This window comes from Pipistrellus kuhlii, unplaced genomic scaffold (genome assembly GCF_014108245.1).
Source record: "Pipistrellus kuhlii isolate mPipKuh1 unplaced genomic scaffold, mPipKuh1.p scaffold_m20_p_50, whole genome shotgun sequence".
NCBI lineage: Eukaryota > Metazoa > Chordata > Mammalia > Chiroptera > Vespertilionidae > Pipistrellus > Pipistrellus kuhlii.
In genome coordinates this window covers 838,128-855,876 of record NW_023425552.1, presented here as the reverse complement: position 1 = coordinate 855,876, position 17,749 = coordinate 838,128, and the positions used below count along the sequence as shown (strand labels likewise).

Here is a 17,749-nt window from a genome sequence, read left to right as displayed (position 1 = left end):
AAAATATATTTTAAAAACAATAACAGAAAAACCCAAAGAATGGGACACAATGTATTTGTATCTATTACACTTTGTATCTATTACAAAGTGCTGTAATAGACACCTAGTACTGTAGCATCTCCCACTGCCTTGTCAGAATTCTCCTAATCACCTTATAACTCAGTCTTTCATTTCTCCAATCCACTGTTATTCCTTCCCTCCCCTAAATTACAGGTTGAGTCTTGTGTGGTGCCTCGTTGTCATGAGAATAGGTTTCGAACTTCCAGGCTATTCACACTCTAAAGCTGCTCTGTTCCTATTCCACCTCCTTCACAAATGCATCAAGGATAGAACCCCTGCCCTGGCCGCCTTGGTTCAGTGGATAGAGCGTCGGCCTGCGGACTGAAGGGTCCCGGGTTCGATTCCCGTCAAGGGCACATGCCCGGGTTGCAGGCTCGATCCCCAGTGGGGAGGGGCGTGCAGCAGGCAGCCGATCCATGATTCTCTCTCATCATGATGTTTCTATCTCTCTCTCCTTCTCCCTTCTCTGAAATCAATAAAGATATATATATATTGTTTCCATGACCCGGGCGCTGGGCTTGGCATAGAAGACACAGCAGTGAGCAGCCCAGACCAGGTCCCTGCCTTCAGGTGGCTTGTGGGCTGGTGAAGGAATCAAGGAGATAATGGCACAAGTGGTTGATTGATTGATTGATCGTACTAAGTGCTGCCAAAGAAAGCAACCCATCACCCACAGTCCCACACATGGACAACCTCTATTCTAGCTACTTCATCTCGGTATCTTCCCACTTCTCCCAAGCACTTTGGCACAGTGTAATTTTTATTTATTTATTTATTTATTTATTTATTTATTTATTTATTTATTTATTGATCAGGCAGGCTGGCAGGCAGGTGAGCGGTTAGGAACCAGCAGTTCTCAATTGCTTTGCCCATGACTGAGTCTGTAGTGCACAAGTCACTTTCACATACCCAGGGACTTTCAGTAGGTTGACCGCATAAGGCTTTTTCAACTATTGTTTTTCATTCCGTATTATAGCATTTTATTCCTTGCATTACTATTGTTAAGTGTCTTTTCACCCTAACGAAGTTATCTGCTGAATGCTGACCACGTTTGCTGATTGTCCGATGTTTTATTTGTGTTATTGATGATCGGCAAGTGATCCAAAGAAATCCAGCGGATGGATACTTACTCTACTGCTTCTATTTCTCCTCAGATTTTTTACCCAGAAACCACAGATATCTACGACCGGAAGAACATGCCGCGATGTATCTACTGTATCCACGCACTCAGGTAATAACCGGGTTTTCTTGGTAAAATGAACAGTGTACAGAGGACAGATCAGTGGCTCCCAGAGGTGGGGGTTGAGGGATGGGTGAAATGAGTGAAGGTGGTCAAAAGGTACAAACTCCCAGTTATAGAGTAATGGAGACCTGCCGATGTAACGTACAGTGCAGTGGCTATTTATTCTATGTAATGGAAGCCTAAGCAACTGTGAAGGCGGAACAACCAGAACGACCAGTCGCTATGATAGGTGCTGACCACCAGGGGGCAGACGCTCAATGCAGGAGCTGCCCCTTGGTGGTCAGTGCACTACTCAGCCACAAGCCGGCTGAGGGCTGTGACCACAGCGGCAGTGGCCGGAGCCTCTCCTGCCTCTTTGGCAGCACTAAGGATGTCTGACTGCGGCTTAGGCCCACTCCCTGTGGGGAGTCAGACATCACCCAAGGGCTCCAGGGCTGCCAGAGGGATATCTGACTGCCAGCTTAGGCTCGATCCCCAAGGGAGTGGGCCTAAGCTGGCAGGTGGACATTCCCAGAGTGGGTCCCACATTGCATGTGGGCACAGGCCGGGCTGAGGGACCCCCTCCCCCAGAGCATGAGTTTTTGTGCACCAGGCCTCTAGTCTATAATAATAAAAGCGTAACATGCTAATTAGACCGCGTGTCCTTCTGAACGACCTTCTGGACGAAGCCGGGGCTGTGAAGGAAGCCCAGATCCTGGGGGTGCCAGAGGGAAGCCGATGCTGACAGCCGGGGGAAGGAAGGCCTAACTCTTGCACAAATTTTGTGCATTTACACGATGGCTGTGGGACTAAAGGAGAAGAGTGTGTGTGAGAGTCCTTGCTTGTGCTGCTCGTTGTGTAGCATGCTACATGTGTGCTCCATGTTAGTTATATTTCCATGAATGTATGTATAATATTGACACTGTACAATGAAAAGCCTGTTGCCTTCATTGAGATCAAACATGTGCCAGATGTTGATGATCACCAGAACCCCCAAAAGTGTGAAACCCACAAACGAAAGACTATCCCTCAGGACTAGGGAATCTCTTCTGTGGACCAAGGCATTATTAGCCTCCTTTCTCAAAGGTTCCCTCCGTCGGCTCTTTCCTCCTGGTCCATCAGCCACCAGAGCTATCTATACTAATAATAGGGTAATACGTTAATTAGACCAGATAGACCAGATATCTTCCAGACGTCCTTCTGAACATCCTTCCAGACAAAGCCACATTGGTGGGGGCTGAGGTAGAGGCGGTTAGGGGTGATCAGGCAGCCAGGCAGAGCGGTTAGGGGCGATCAGGCCTGCAGGGGAGAGCAGTTAGGAGCAATCAGGCCATTGGGGGAGAGCAGTTAGGAGTGACCAGACCAGCAGGGGAGAGCAGTTAGGAGCATCAGGTGGGTAGGCAGAGGCAGTTAAGGGCAATCAGGCTGTCAGGGGAGTAGTTAGGGGCATCAGGCAGGCAGACAGGTGAGCGGTTAGGAGCCAGCAGTCTGGGGTTATGAGAGGGATGTCCAGGGGTCTCGGATTGGAGAGGGTGCAAGCTGGGCTGGGCTGAGGGACCCCCCCCCCCCCAACACACACACAACAAATTTCATGCACTGGGCCTCTAGGTTTTTTTTTTCAGAACAGCCCTGCTTATATCGCACCCTCCATAAAATATCGGATGGCTCCCTTCCAGTCTCCCCTGCAGCCATTCCCTCCTCTGCAGCTGTGTGTGAGTCTTCTTCCTACCACACTTTTTATGCTGGTTCCTTTGCCAGACTGCCCTCTCTCTCCCCTAACACCTCAGATACATGTTTTGATACATTCTTTTAACTTGTTATCTTTCAGGCAGAATTAGCTACTTCCCTGCTTTGTGCTCCTCTCGAGTTACTTTGTAGGAACCTCTCCCTTCAAGTGTAGTGCTTGTTACATTGTCCGCTGGTTATTTGTTCTCCTGCGTCACTTGTTTTTTTTGTGGACTCGTTGCTGCCAAGAACTATTTCCTTTAATCTTTTCTTATCTCTTTGTCTGTAGCGCTTAGATGCCTCGCATATTGTCCAAACCCTACATGATAACAAATGTCCCTGCCCCTCCTTCAGCTCAGGGGGACTGTCTGCCCTATAAATAAATGTGCAGGGAAGTGGTACTTTCCCTTTATCAGATGGCTTGATGTTTGTCTTGGCTGAGCCAGTCAAGTCTTCGCTCCATTCCCACTGTTGGGTGAAATTTTAGGATTTCTCCAGCTCATGCCTTCGGCTAAACTCCTGTAGTTTGTTTCTTGCTTTTATTAGTTTTGTAGTGTGTGTGTGTGTGTGTGTGTGTGTGTGTGTGTGCGTGTGTGTGTACATATATATATATACACTGATTGATTGATTTCTTACAGGGAGAAAGAGAGAGGGATAGAGAGTTAGAAACATCAATGAGAGAGAAACATCGATCAGCTGCCTCCTGCACAACCCTCACTGGGGATGTGCCTGCAACCAAGGTACATGCCCTTGACCAGAATCGAACCCAGGACCCTTGAGTCTGCGGGCCGACGCTCTATCCACTGAGCCACACCGGTCAGGGCTATGGTTTTTTTGTTTGTTTGTTTTAGTTATATGTTATTTCTTCCATAATTTAAAAAATATATATTTTATTGATTTTTTACAGAGGGGAAGGGAGAAAGAGAGTTAGAAACATCGATCAGCTGCCTCCTGCACACCCCCCACTGGGGACGTGCCTGCAACCAAGATACATGCCCTTGACCGGAATCGAATCTGGGACCCTTCAGTCAGCAGGCCGAGTCTCTATCCCCTGAGCCAAACCGGTTTCGGCTCTTCCATAATTTTAATCTTTTCTCCCTGTTACATTACTAGCATCTTAGGGACAGAAGTCATCTGCCCTACCCCCTCCAGGGCACACGGCATAATGTTGGACAAACAATGGTAACATGAGAATTCTTTGAAATGTTTCGGAATGGGTGATATCTAGGGGAATTTTCATATTGTAGCAATTGGAAGTGTACGCATCGGAGTCAAAACCAGATGCAGCCAAAACCGGTTTGGCTCAGTGGATAGAGCATCGGCCTGCGGACTGTAGGGTCCCGGGTTTGATTCCGGTCAAGGACACATCCCTTGGTTGCGGGCACATCCCTGGTAGGGGGTGTGCAGGAGGCAGCTGATCGATGTTTCTCTCCCATCGATGTTTCTAGCTCTCTATCCCTCTCCTTTCTTCTCTGTAAAAAATTAATAAAATATCTATTAAAAACAGAAGCATTCTTCAGATTAAATTCATGTTCTGAGGGGTTTGTCTGTCGATAACGTGCAGAAAGGAGGCTGTGCCTCCGAAGGGGAGTTGAACTTGGGCAGGCACAGAGGCCGAGCTGGCCAAATCCTCGCTCCCAGCTCTGTGGCCTCTGGTCCCCGTCGTGTGACCCGGGCCCCAGGTCCTCAGATTTTCCGAAATGGAGATGAAGAGTTAACTGTGCCTTTCTAATGACGGAGTCCCGAGTCCGAATGAGAAAGGGCGGAAGTCGGCTATTGTTTGCCATTTCTCTCCAGTAGGCAGGCCGTGCTGAGAAAGTGTAAACAGAGCCGTGTTCTGCTTGGCAGCCTCTGATTTCTTCCCTCCCCGAAGAGTGCTTTTCCTGGAGGGCGGGTTGCAACACTTGATAATATATAGAAAGTGTGTGTGTACCTGCTTGGAGCCTCTTTCCCATAAAACACAGCCTTTTGCTGAAACCAGTGTGGCTCAGTGGATAGAGCGTCGGCCTGCGGTCTGAGAGGTCCCAGCTTTGATTCCGGTCAAGGGCATGTACCTTGGTTGCGGGCACATCCCGGTGGTGGGTGTGCAGGAGGCAGCTGATCGATGATTCTCTCTCATCGATGTTTCTGACTCTCTATCCTCCTTCCTTCCTCTCTGTAAAAAATCAATAAAAATATATTTAAAAAATAATAAAAATATATTTAAAAAATAAAATAAAATCAAGGCAGGCTGCTCACTTCACGCCATGGGACAAGGCACTGCTCCCTCCCTCCTTGGCCTCTAAGTCTGTTTTTAAAAAATATATATTTTATTGATTTTTTACAGAGGAAGGGTAAGGGGTTAGAGAGTTAGAAACATCGATGGGAGAGAAACATGATCAGCTGCCTCCTGCACAATCCCCACAGGGATGTGCCTACAATCAAGGCACATGCCCCTGACCGGAATCGAAACCGGGACCTTTCAGTCCGCAGGCCGACGCTCTATCCACTGAGCCAAACCGGTTTCGGCTAGGTTTTAATTTTTAAATATAAGGGACTGTTCCCAATATATAGGGTAGGGTGCCTAGGCCTGGCCATGATCAGGGCCATCTGTGGGGCAACCTGGGACCTCTCAACTGCCCTCCCTTGCAGCACCGCTCAATGCAGACACTCAATGCAGGGGGTAGGGGGCCTGCATTGAGCGTCTTCCCCTGAGAGGGAGGCGACCGCTGGTGGTGGCAGGGAGCGGGCGGTGCCAGGCCACCAGCCAAGGCGGGTGCCAGCTGGGGGCCCCAGATTGCCTTGCCTGCCGGTTGCCCTTTGCGTTGCATTATGTGAATTTTTAGGACAATGTTGTTATGTAAAACTAAAAAAAGGCTCTGAGATAACAGGTACGGTAACTGCGATGGGTAATATTGTGTCCTGGGAGTCTCTGTTCAGAATGTTTCTGTTCCTTCATATATATTTTATTCAGAGAGGAGGAAGGGAGAGGGCAAGATAGAAAGAAACATCAACGATGAGAAAGAATCATTGATCAGCTGCCTCCTGCACAACCTCTACTGAGGATCGAGCCCACAACCCGGGCATGTGCCTTTGATCGGATTCAAATCAGGAACCCCTCCATCTGCAGGCCGACGCTCTGTCCACTGAGCCACACCGGCCAGGGCAGAATGCTTCCGTTCTTTATGCTGATTTCCCCCTTTCGGAGCAGCAGGGGCAGGTATGGCTGGAAGTGTAACTCTTTGCATATCCGTGTTTTCCAGTCTGTACCTGTTCAAACTCGGCCTGGCCCCTCAGATTCAGGACCTGTACGGAAAGGTGGACTTCACGGGTAAGGTGCTTCAGACCCAGCGGGAAATATTCGGTTTATGTGGAAACAGCCCGGAGAGACAACAAAACCAATCTTCCCGACGGGGGGCCTCAAAAATACTCAGGCAGCAGAGATGAAAGCGGTATAAATGGCGCTCTCCTTGGGGTGGTGAAAGGAACACTAACATTGGGGTTTCAGGCTCTCCCCTCTCAGTTACGACCTGGGTATGACTAGTGAGTCTCGGCTTTCTTATATCTAAGTTGGGGATGATACTAGCCTGCATATATATATATATATATATATTTTAAGGTGATCAGATTTTAAGATTTTTTTAATATATATTTTATTGATATTTTACAGAGAGGAAGAGAGGGATAGAGAGTTAGAAACATCAATGAAAGAGAATCATTGATCAACTGCCTCCTGCACACCCCCCACTGGGAATGTGCCCGCAACCAGGCCACATGCCCTTGACTGGAATCGAACCAGGGACCCTTGAGTCCGCAGGCCAATGCTCTATCTACTGAGCCAAACCGGTTAGGGCTAGATTTAAATCTTTCAAACTGGGGATTCTTTTATAGGCCTGGGAATAATAATAATAAAAAAAAAAAGGCGCCAAAACTTTTATCTGCGCTGTTTTTCCTCCCAGGGAAGTCATTTACCAGACTGGGGGCAGGGACCTGACCTTCTATGTTTTCTTTATCTCTGGGCTTCCTGCTGTGGACACGGAATTGTTTAAAAGTCACTAGTGATGTTGATTGTGAAAATGGAGATACCGCCCGGCTGGGAACTAATTCACTACTCGTGGCGCTTCCTTTGCTGCCGCTCTGCTCATAGGCTCATGGGAAATGCCATCAGTAGCGCTTTGGAAAAGCTGTTTCTGCAGGGCCATTCTCATGCCATAGTTAATATATATATATATATTTAATATATTTTATTGATTTTTTTTTTACAGAGAGGAAGGGAGAGAGAGAGTTAGAAACATCGATGAGAGAGAATCATTGATCAGCTGCTTCTTGCACACCCCCTACTGGGATGTGGCTGCAACCAAGGTACATGCCCTTGACTGGAATCGAACCTGGGACCCTACAGTCCGCAGCCCGATGCTCTATCTACTGAGCCAAACCGGTTTCAGCCATAGTTAATATTTTTAAAAAATATTTTTTATTAAAAAAATATTTGTATATATATTTTTATATTTTACAGAGAGAAAGGGAGAGGCATAGAGAGCTAGAAACACCGCGATGAGAAAAACATCAACCAGTTGCTTCCTGCACAACCCCTACTGGGGATGTGCCTGCAACCAAGGGACATGCCCTTGACCGGAATCAAACCTGGGACCTTTCAGTCCGCAGGCTAACAATCTATCCACTGAGCCAAACCGGTTTCGGCTGTAGTTAATTTTTAATACTCTTGGTAATAGTAATAATAATTTACTCCTACTGAGTGCATGTTCTGTGTACGAGGGAGTGTGTTAAATGCCTTCTGCGTGCTGTCTCTAATCCTTTTTTATTTTTTAAAATATATTTTATTGATCTTTTTTTACAGAGAGGAAGAGAGAGAGAGAGAGAGAGATAGAAACATTAATGAGAGAGAATCATCTATCAGCTGCCTCTTGCACACCTCCTACTGGGGATGTGCCCAAAACCAAGGTACATGCTCTTGACTGGAATCGAACCCGGGACCCTTCAGTCCGCAGGCCGATGCTCTACCCATTGAGCCACACCGGTTTTGGCTCCAATCCTTTTAACAGCCCCGAGGGGGTAGAATCCATCTTACCCAGTTTTTGTCGTTGAAGAATCCCTTTCATTCTCTGAGTTTTGGAAAGACGCGCGTAACCTGTCTGCCTGGCTCTCACGTCTCTCCTGCAGAAGAAGAAATCAACAACATGAAGATCGAGCTGGAGAAGTACGGCATCCAGATGCCCGCCTTCAGCAAGATCGGCGGCATCCTGGCCAACGAGCTCTCCGTGGACGAAGCTGCACGTAAGAGAGGAATGGGGTTCCCATGGGATCACTGCCACCACTTCCGGCGACGGATGCTATAACGACGATCTTGGGCATTAGGACAGGGGTCGGCAAACCGTGGCTCGAGAGCCACATGGGGCTCTTTGGCCCCTTGAGTGTGGCTCTTCCAAAAAAATACCACGGTCTGGGTGAGTCTGTTTTGAAGAAGTGGCGTTAGAAGAAGTTTACGTTTTAAAAATGTGGCCCTCCGAAGAAATTTCAGTCGTCGTATTGTTGATATTTGGCTCTGTTGGCTAATGAGTTTGCCGATCACGGCATTAGGAGTTTTGCTAGCAAGCTTAGGTCAGTAGATCTAGGTGGTGGTTGTTTTTCTGTTATTTTTAAAAATATGTATTTATTGATTTCAGAGAGGAAGGGAGAGGAGAGGGAGATAGAAACATCAATGATAAGAGAGAACCATTGATCAGCTGCCTCCTGCATGTCCCCCACTGGGGATCGAGCCTGCAACCCGGGCATGTGCCCTTGACTAGAATCAAACCTGAGACCCTTCAGTCCGCAGGCCAACACTCTGTCCACTGAGCCACACCGGTGAGGGCGAGTAGATCTAGTTTTCAACACTTCTGTAGTCTTTTATGCTTTTGTTTGGAAATAAGTGATTGATTTTGATTACTATAATTCAAACACTTAGACAGTGAGGTCCCCATTTCAGTGCCTCTTTGAGGTGCTTATTTCATTTTTTAAATAGGATTTACATGATGATGAAGGCTGAGCATTTCCCTAACACCATGGTAGGCAAACTGCGGCTCGCGAGCCACATGCGCCTCTTTGGCCCCTTGAGGATGGCTCTTCCACAAAATACCACGGCCTGGGCGAGTCTGTTTTGAAGACGTGGCGTGAGACGAAGTTTAAGTTTACAAAATGTGGCTCTCCAAAGAAATTTCAGTCCTTGTACTGTTGATATTTGGCTCTGTGGACGAATGAGTTTGCCGACCACTGCCCTAACACATGTTCCTAGCAAGGCTTCCCTGTGGATATTTCCCTGTGCGTTTCCCAATTCAGTGTCCCAAACGTGGCTCAGATCGCTGGCTTTGTGCATCCTGAGGGAGGGGCTGGGCTTATAGGACTAGGGAAGCCATTTCTTCAACCCCAGATGTTTTTTTAATAAAATATATTTTTATTGATTTTTCTTACAGAGAGGAAGGGAGAGAGATAGAGAGGTAGAAACGTCGATGAGAGAGAAACATTGACCAGCTGCCTCTTGCACAGCCCCCGCTGGGGATGTGCCCGAAACCAAGGTACATGCCCTTGACGGGAATCGAACCTGGGACCTTTCAGTCCGCAGGCTGACGCTCTACTGCTGAGCCACACCGGTTTCAGCCCCAGGTGTTATTTCTCTCTGAAAACAAGCCCCCTCTGTAATGCCGTGTTGCAGGGTGGTTTTGTATGTGTCACGTGTATCCTATACTCTGCATCACTCGGCATTCCGTGTCTTTCATTTCTCTTTAGTGCACGCCGCCGTGATCGCAATTAACGAAGCGGTGGACCGCAGGGTTCCGGCTGACACCTTCACAGCGCTGAAAAACCCCAACGCCATGCTGGTCAACCTGGAAGAGTCCTTGGCTCCCACCTACCAGGACGTCCTCTACCAGGCCAAGCACGACAAGATGACTAACGCCAGAAACAGGGTAAAGATGGAACCTCTCTTCTTTCTAACTGACTTATGTTCTTTTCTCGTTTGATTTTTAAAAATTGGTTTTATTTAGGTATAATGTACAGGATAATGAAATTCACTGATTTTTTTTTTAAATATATTTTATTGATTTTGTACAGAGAGGAAGGGAGAGAGAGAGAGAGCTAGAAACATCGATGAGAGAGAGTCATCGATCAGCTGCCTCTTGCACACCCCTTACTGGGGATATGCCCGCTACCAAGGTACATGCCCCTGACCGGAATCGAACCTGGGTCCCTTTGATCCCCAAGCCGACGCTCTATCCATTGAGCCAAACTGGTCTCGGCATTGAGCCAAACCGGTCTTGGCTGAAATTCACTCATTTTAAGCATACGGTTTGATGAGTGTTGACACATATATGTGGGGAACCATCACCCCAAACGTCCCAGGCCCCCACAGTAGAAGTCTGTCCACCACGCCTCACTCCTGACCCCAGTCACCTACCAAACCGGCCAGGGTCCCATTGATTTTTAGGGAGAGTGGAAGGGAGAGGAAGAGACAGAGTGAAACATGGATGTGAGAGAAACACATTGATTGGTTGCCTTCTGCCTGTGCCCCAACCAGGGCCTGGGCCGGGGAGGAGCCTGCAACTGAGGCACGTGCTCTTGGTCAGATTTGAACCGAGGACCCTTGGGTTTGCAGGCTGACGCTCTATCCACTGAGCCACACCGGTTAGGGCTTTACTACGGATTTTAAGGCACCTCCTTTCCTTGCTCATGCTTCTGTTCTGGTGAGGGAGGAGTTCAGTATCTCTCCCTCTTCTCCTCAGAGAGCTGAGCTAATCTAATTACACCTTCATCTCGTTTTTTTCAGACAGAAAATTCGGAGCGAGAGAGGGACGTTTACGAGGAGCTGCTCACTCAAGCTGAAATTCAAGGCAACGTGAACAAAGTCAACAGTAAGTGTGACCCTGGGCCAGGCACCTGAGGGGACAGTGGAGGAATGTGAGTGTTGACCTGCTCTGGACGGATGACTTAATTTATTTACTGTGGGCGCTAGTGGGCTTGGTTAGGAACTGCTGCTTCGGACTGGGTTTTTTTGTTTGTTTGTTTTAAAATACATTTTATTGATTTTTTACAGAGAGGAAGGGAGAGGGATAGAGAGCTAGAAACATTGATGAGAGAGAAACATTGACTGGCTGCCTCCTGCACACCCCCTATCAGGGATGTGCCCACAACCAAGGTACATGCCCCTGACCGGATTCAAACCTGGAACCTTTCAGTCCCCAGGCCGACGCTCTATCCACTGAGCCATACCTGTTTCGGCATGATTGTGTTTTGTATCTGTGTCTTCTGTTAGCTGCCGCTGTCCTCAGGCGGGTCCTCACCCCTCCCACTCTCATGGCTGTGGCTTCTGGACCAGGGGTCCCCAACATGGGGCACCCGCCCCTTAGGGAGGCAGTTTGATGTTTGAGGGGGCAATTCAACAATGAGTTATTTATTTATTTTTTTATATATTTTATTGATTTTATACAGAGAGGAAGGGAGAGAGAGAGAGAGCTAGAAACATCGATGAGAGAGAGTCATCGATCAGCTGCCTCTTGCACACCCCCTACTGGGGATATGCCCGCAACCAAGGTACATGCCCTTGACCGGAATCGAACCCGGGACCCTTCAGTCCCCAAGCCGACGCTCTATCCATTGAGCCAAACCGGTCCCGGCAACAATGAGTTATTAAGCGTGATATTTTTTGCATGTCTTATGGTTCTAGGGGCCTCCTATATAGTTTGTAAATATTTATTGTGACATAGTTATGCATTCCAGTTCTCTGTTACATGTTTTGAAACTTTATTTGCTATTTTTTCATATCACTTCAGATTATTATTTTTAGACAAAGATGTGGTCCATTTCTGTGGGAGACCTTCTCCAGTTTGGTAGTGTGCTGTAGACAGCCCCTTGGCATTTCCGAGGGAACCTGGGCCTGTGTTCGTGCCGATTGGTGCCTCTGGCTTCGCTCCCACGGTGGTGCCAGGCGGTCTGAATCTGGTAGTGTTTTGGCAGGCCTAGGACATGTGCACTCCAGGAAACCCTTACTTCTGATGAGCAACCTGGCAGGAGCCCTGGAGCTTGATGGCTTCAAGGTTCTTTAAGATCCAGTCCCCAGCCGAAACCAGTTTGGCTCAGTGGATAGAGGGTCAGCCTGTAGACTGAAGGGTCCCGGGTTCGATTCCGGTCAAGGGCATGTACCTTGGTTGCGGGCACATCCCCAATAGGGGGTGTGCAGGAGGCAGCTGATCGATGATTCTCTCTCATCGATGTTTCTAACTCTCTATCCCTCTCCCTTCCTCTCTGTAAAAAATCAATAAAATATATATTAAGACAAACAAACAGAAGAACTATCCCGGGCTGTTGATGTGAACACAGCATTTTCTGCCTTCTTCCCCCGCAGCGTTCTCCGCGTTGGCCAACGTGGACCTGGCTCTGGACCAGGGAGGCGCCCTGGCCCTGTTCCGGATCCTGCAGTCGCCGGCGCTGGGCCTCCGCGGGCTGCAGCAGCAGAACAGCGAGTGGTACCTGAAGCAGCTGCTGAGTGACAGGCAGCAGAAGAGACAGGTGAGAGGACCCGGGTGCAGCCTGCACCTCCGCCTGAACCCTGCTGTCGTGTTAAAGACACTTCCGAGCCATCTTTTTCTTTTCTTTAGGAAAAAAAAAAAAAATTATTTATATATATATATATATATATATATATATATATATATATTATATTATTGATTTTTTTACAGAGAGGAAGGGGGCGGGATCGGGAGCTAGAAACATCGATGAGAGAGAAACATGGGCCAGCTGCCTCTTGCATGTTCCCTACTGGGGATGTGCCCGCAACCAAGGTACATGCCCTTGACCAGGATCAAACCCGGGACCCTTCAGTCCGCAGGCCAACGCTCTATCCACTGAGCCAAACCGGTTTCGGCCATCTTTTTCTAGTATAACTTTTTCTCCTGCATATAAATTAGGTTTTTATTTTTATTTATTTTCTGTTTTTTGTTGTTTTTTTTTTAATCCTCACCAAGGATATTTTTCCATTGATTTTTTTTAGAGAGAGTGGAAGAGAGGGAAAGAGGGAGAGAAACATCCATGTGAGAGAGACACATTGATGGGTTGCCTCCTGACCAGGGCCCGGTTCAGGCAGGAGCCTGCAATCAAGGCATCCAACCCAGGAACCTTTGGTCCACAGGCCCACACTCTATCCACTGAGCCACACCTGCTTGGGTTAAACTAGATTTTTTAAATGTCCTCAGGCAGCCCTAGCTGGTTTGGCTCAGTGGATAGAGCGTGGGCCTGCGGACTGGAGGGTCCTGGGTTCTATTCTGGCCAAGGGGGCTTGCAGGAGGCAGCCGATCGATGATTCTCTCTCATCATTGATGTTTCTCTCTCTCCCTCTCCCTTCCTCTCTGAAATCAATAAAAATGTATTTAAAGAGAACGGATTTTACAAACTCAAAGCGTGCATTGGCCAGAGTAAGTGGCATCCACCTGCTAGCGATTCCGTAAGCATTTATCTCAGGACGTGTTGATGCTTCTCGCACAATATTCTCTAAATGGACTGGTCTCCAACAAGTCGCTCTACACCCCCTGGCCCATGGCTCTCTGTCCCTGTGACTGCGGCGGCGGGAGGGGAACGCGGCCGGCGGCAGAGGCGGGGTCACGCTGACATGAGCGTCCTTCGCTGTTGTCCTCAGGCCGGCCAGACGGATGCCCTGCAGAAGGAGGAGCTCCAGGCTGCAGTGGATGCCGCCAACAGCGCTGCCCAGCAGTACCAGCGAAGTAAGGCCCCCGCCGGGCTCCCGAGGCGGGGAGGGAAGTGGCTTCATGGCTTCGTTGTGATGCAGTTTGCATCCCTGCCGTTTGCCCCCTGCCAGGGAGACCACTCTCTGAGACGGGGGTTCCACTTGGGGTGGTGTGCAGAGCGGAACTTCTTTTCGTGACAGCTGGCACCTCCCCACCCCACCCCCGGGGCTCCCTCCGCTGACCGTGTTTCTGACCCCTTTCTCTGCCAGGGCTCGCCGCCGTGGCCGCCATCAACGCTGCCATCCAGAAGGGCGTGGCCGAGAAGACGGTTCTGGAGCTGATGAACCCCGAAGCCCAGCTCCCCCAGGTGTACCCCTTTGCTGCCGATCTGTACCAGAAGGAGCTGGCCACGCTGCAGCAGCAGAGTCCTGAAGTAAGTGAGCAAAGCGCAATGGGAGGGCCCGGCCGGCGTGGCTCAGTTGGTTGAGCATCAGCCTATGAGCCAGGAGGTCACGGTTCGATTCCCGGTCAGGGCACAGGCCCGGGTTGCAGGCTTGATCCCCAGTGTGGGGCATGCAGGAGGCAGCTGGTCAGTGATTCTCATCAATGATGTTTCTAGCTGTTTCTCCCTCTCTCTTTGTCTCTGAAAACAATAAAAAAACAAAACAAAACAAAAAAAACATACAAAACGCCCTAACCGGTTTGGCTCAGTGGATAGAGCATCGACCTGTGGACTGAAGGGTCCCAGGTTCGATTCCGGTCAAGGGCACGTACCTTGGCTGCGGACACATCCCCGGGTGTGTGGGTGTGCAGGAGGCAGCTGATTGATGTTTCTCTCTCATCGATGATTCTAACTCACTATCCCTCTCCCTCTCTGTAAAAAATCAATAAAATATATATATTTTAAAAACTACACACAAAACAAAACAGAAAGCAGAGGGAGGGAGGTGAATAACCACATCATGGTGCGATTAGGGACATCAAGTTTTTATTTGTCTTTTTTTTTTAAAATATATTTTATTGATTTTTTACAGAGAGGAAGGGAGAGAGATAGAAACATTGATGAGAGAGAATCATCCATCAGCTGCCTATTGCGCAGCCCCTACCGGGAATGTGCCCAAAACCACGGTACATGCCCTTGACCAGAATCGAACTCGGGACCCTTCAGTCTGCAGCCTGACGCTCTATCCACTGAACCACACTGGTTAGGGCGGGACACCCGAGTTTTTTAACCAGAAACGTAGATGCCTTGGTACTCCTTCCCTCAGTCCCTCACTCCGCCCCCCTCCCGCTCTCCCTGCAGCACAGCCTCACCCACCCTGAGCTCTCCGTGGCCGTGGAGATGCTGTCGTCCGTGGCGCTCATCAACAGGGCGCTGGAGTCCGGGGACATGAGCACGGTGTGGAAGCAGCTGAGCAGCTCGGTGACGGGCCTGACCAACATCGAAGAGGAGAACTGTCAGAGGTGGGCCCCGGCGGGGGGACCCTCCGACCGCCCGGACCTCCGCTGCGGCTCAGCCGGCAGCTCTGGCTTTCTCCACGGTCGCTGGGATCGTCTTTTTTCTTTCTTTCCTATTTCCATTCATTTTATACTTTATCGTACACCCTGGCGAAAGCCATAACGTCCCGGAACATTCTCTGAATCGAGTCCACACCTTCGTACTTCCTCACTGGTTCCACGGCTCTTCGGCTGGTTTGTTCAAACCGGGGGCTGGTCCTGGACCTTGTGTTACTTCTGTCTGCTGTGTCCCTTCGGCGTCTTTTAGCCCAGAATTGTCCCTGTCTTCACGACCCTGATTGGTCAGAGAGAGGGGGCCAGTTGGTCTACAGAATGCTCCATCTTCTGGTTCTGGTTGCCTCGGAATACTTGTCTCATTCCTCTAAACTGGAAATGATGTCTAAAGTAAGGTGACCGGACGTCCCGCTTTTGGCGGGACAGTCCCGATTTCTAATGATGTGTCCCGCGTCCCACGGCGTTTTGGAAACAAAAATCGGGACTTTTTTTTTAAACGCCGTGGGATGCGGGACACATTGTTTGAAATCAGGATGTCTGGTCACCTTAGCTAAAGGCATGTCGAGATTTAGTTGAACATCTTTGGTGACGTGTGTGTATCTCATTTTCTCATATCAAGACTCCTGTGAAATCTGCTGTCCTGCCGTTAACAGTACAAAGATTGGTCTTTAGAGGACAGCTCATCCCTCCAACGGAGATCTGAGTCTCTCTCTCACCAGATCAGAATCTCTCTGCACCTTTTGCGCCGTGCTCATGCGCAGTTCCCCATTAACCTTTGACCCTTGATAATCCTTGCCTACATAGGCGCTTCAGTAAGAGCTGCTGAATGAGGACTTTTTTATTTATTTATTTTTTAATTGATTTTTTTACAGAGAGGAAGGGAGAGAGATAGAGAGTTAGAAACATCGATCAGCTGCCTCCTGCACACCCCCCACTGGGGATGTGCCCGCAACCAAGGTACATGCCCTTGACCGGAATCGAACCCGGGACCCTTCAGTCCGCAGGCCGACGCTCTATCCACTGAGCCAAACCGGTTTCGGCTGAATGAGGACTTGTTGATGCATCATTCCTCCTGCATGTCCCAGCCGGTGGGTGGCCTTACTTCCTTATCTCGGAGCTGCTGCCTCTCTCTCATTCTAGAGTTAGTCTTCCTTGGAATTGAGAGGCTGTCAAGAATAGGCGATATCCGCCGAAACTGGTTTGGCTCAGTGGATAGAGCGTCGGCCTGCGGACTGTAGGGTCCCGGGTTCCATTCCGGTCAACAGCATGTACCTTGGTTGCGCTCACATCTCCTGTTGGGGGGTGTGCAGGAGGCTGTCGATCGATGACTTTCTGTCCCTCTCTCTTCTTCTCTGTAAAAAATCAATTTTATATATATATATATATATGTATATATATATATATACACACACACACACATAAAGAATAGGTGATAGCCTTAAATTTTTTGTAAGGTCACTCAGTCGCGGAGCTGGCCTCTAGAATGTACCGGGTACCTTAACTGTCTATGTTCTCGGAGACTGCCCACTGTTCCCTTCCTCGCCCTTGCTGCCCCCCCCCCCACGTCTTCTCACTGCTGTCACCCACAGTGATCCGGAAGGAAGGTCCCTTCCATTCTGTTGCCCTTCACTGTCCTTGTCCTTGGGGGGCGGGGCAGGTACCTGGACGAGCTGGTGAAGCTGAAGGACCAGGCCCACGCGGAGAAGAACGAGTTCATCACGTGGAACGACATCCAGGCCTGCGTGGACCACGTGAACCTGGTGGTGCAGGAGGAGCACGAGAGTGAGTAGCCCGTCCCATCCCCCCACGTGACGCGGTGCCAGGGGGCGTGATGCCGTGAGCCGGCTCTAACCTCGACTCCTAGGGCGGGGAGCGGGAAGGGGGGTTGAAAATTGAAATCGGTATAACTCAAAAGCTAAGGTTGGGTATTATTTTCAAAACATCAGGCAACTGCTATCATTAAGATATGAAGAAGGGTCTTGGGCACATGCCCAGGTTGTGGGTTTAATCCCCAGGAGGGGCCGTGCAGGAGGCAGCCGGTCAGTGATTCTCTCTCGATCATTGATGTTTCTATCGCCCTTTCCCATTCCCTTCCTCTCTGAAATAAATTATATATATATATTTTCCAGGAGATAAATTGAATATGATTTTTTATTTATTTTTTAAAAATATGTTGTATTGATTTTTTACAGAGAGGAAAGGAGAGGGATAGAGAGTCAGAAACATTTATGAGAGAGAAACATTGATCAGCTGCCTCCTGCACGCCCCCCACTGGGGATGTGCCTGCAACCAAGGCACATGCTCCTGACCGGAATCGAACCTGGGACCCTTCAGTCCGCAGGCAGATGCTCTATCCACTGAGCTAAACTGGCTAGGGCTGGTTTTTTATTTTTAAGTGCTACCCTGTTTCCCCGAAAATAAGACAGTGTCTTATATTAATTTTTTCTTCCAAAGTTGCGCTACTAGGTCTTATTTTCGGGGGATGTCTTATTTTTGGGGAAACACGGTACTGTAACAAGCC

The 17,749-nt window shown here is 49.0% G+C and overlaps 1 protein-coding gene across 4 annotated transcripts in view; it reads left to right on the top strand.

Moving 5' to 3' along the window:
- The window catches only part of IQGAP1 (IQ motif containing GTPase activating protein 1), a 123,434-nt gene that overhangs the window by 46,155 nt on the left and 59,530 nt on the right, over positions 1–17,749 (top strand). For all 4 annotated transcript variants that reach the window (XR_006740120.1, XM_045573424.1, XM_036415629.2 and 1 more), the window contains exons 5-14: positions 1,215–1,291; positions 6,250–6,317; positions 8,168–8,281; positions 9,770–9,948; positions 10,806–10,890; positions 12,381–12,544; positions 13,668–13,752; positions 13,986–14,149; positions 15,020–15,180; positions 16,886–17,010. Coding sequence is in view for 3 of the 4 variants with exons in the window: in XM_045573424.1 (XP_045429380.1) it covers positions 1,215–1,291; positions 6,250–6,317; positions 8,168–8,281; positions 9,770–9,948; positions 10,806–10,890; positions 12,381–12,544; positions 13,668–13,752; positions 13,986–14,149; positions 15,020–15,180; positions 16,886–17,010 (1,222 nt within the window). In the remaining variant the exon portion in view is untranslated. The remainder of the gene's footprint in view (positions 1–1,214; positions 1,292–6,249; positions 6,318–8,167; positions 8,282–9,769; positions 9,949–10,805; positions 10,891–12,380; positions 12,545–13,667; positions 13,753–13,985; positions 14,150–15,019; positions 15,181–16,885; positions 17,011–17,749) is intronic.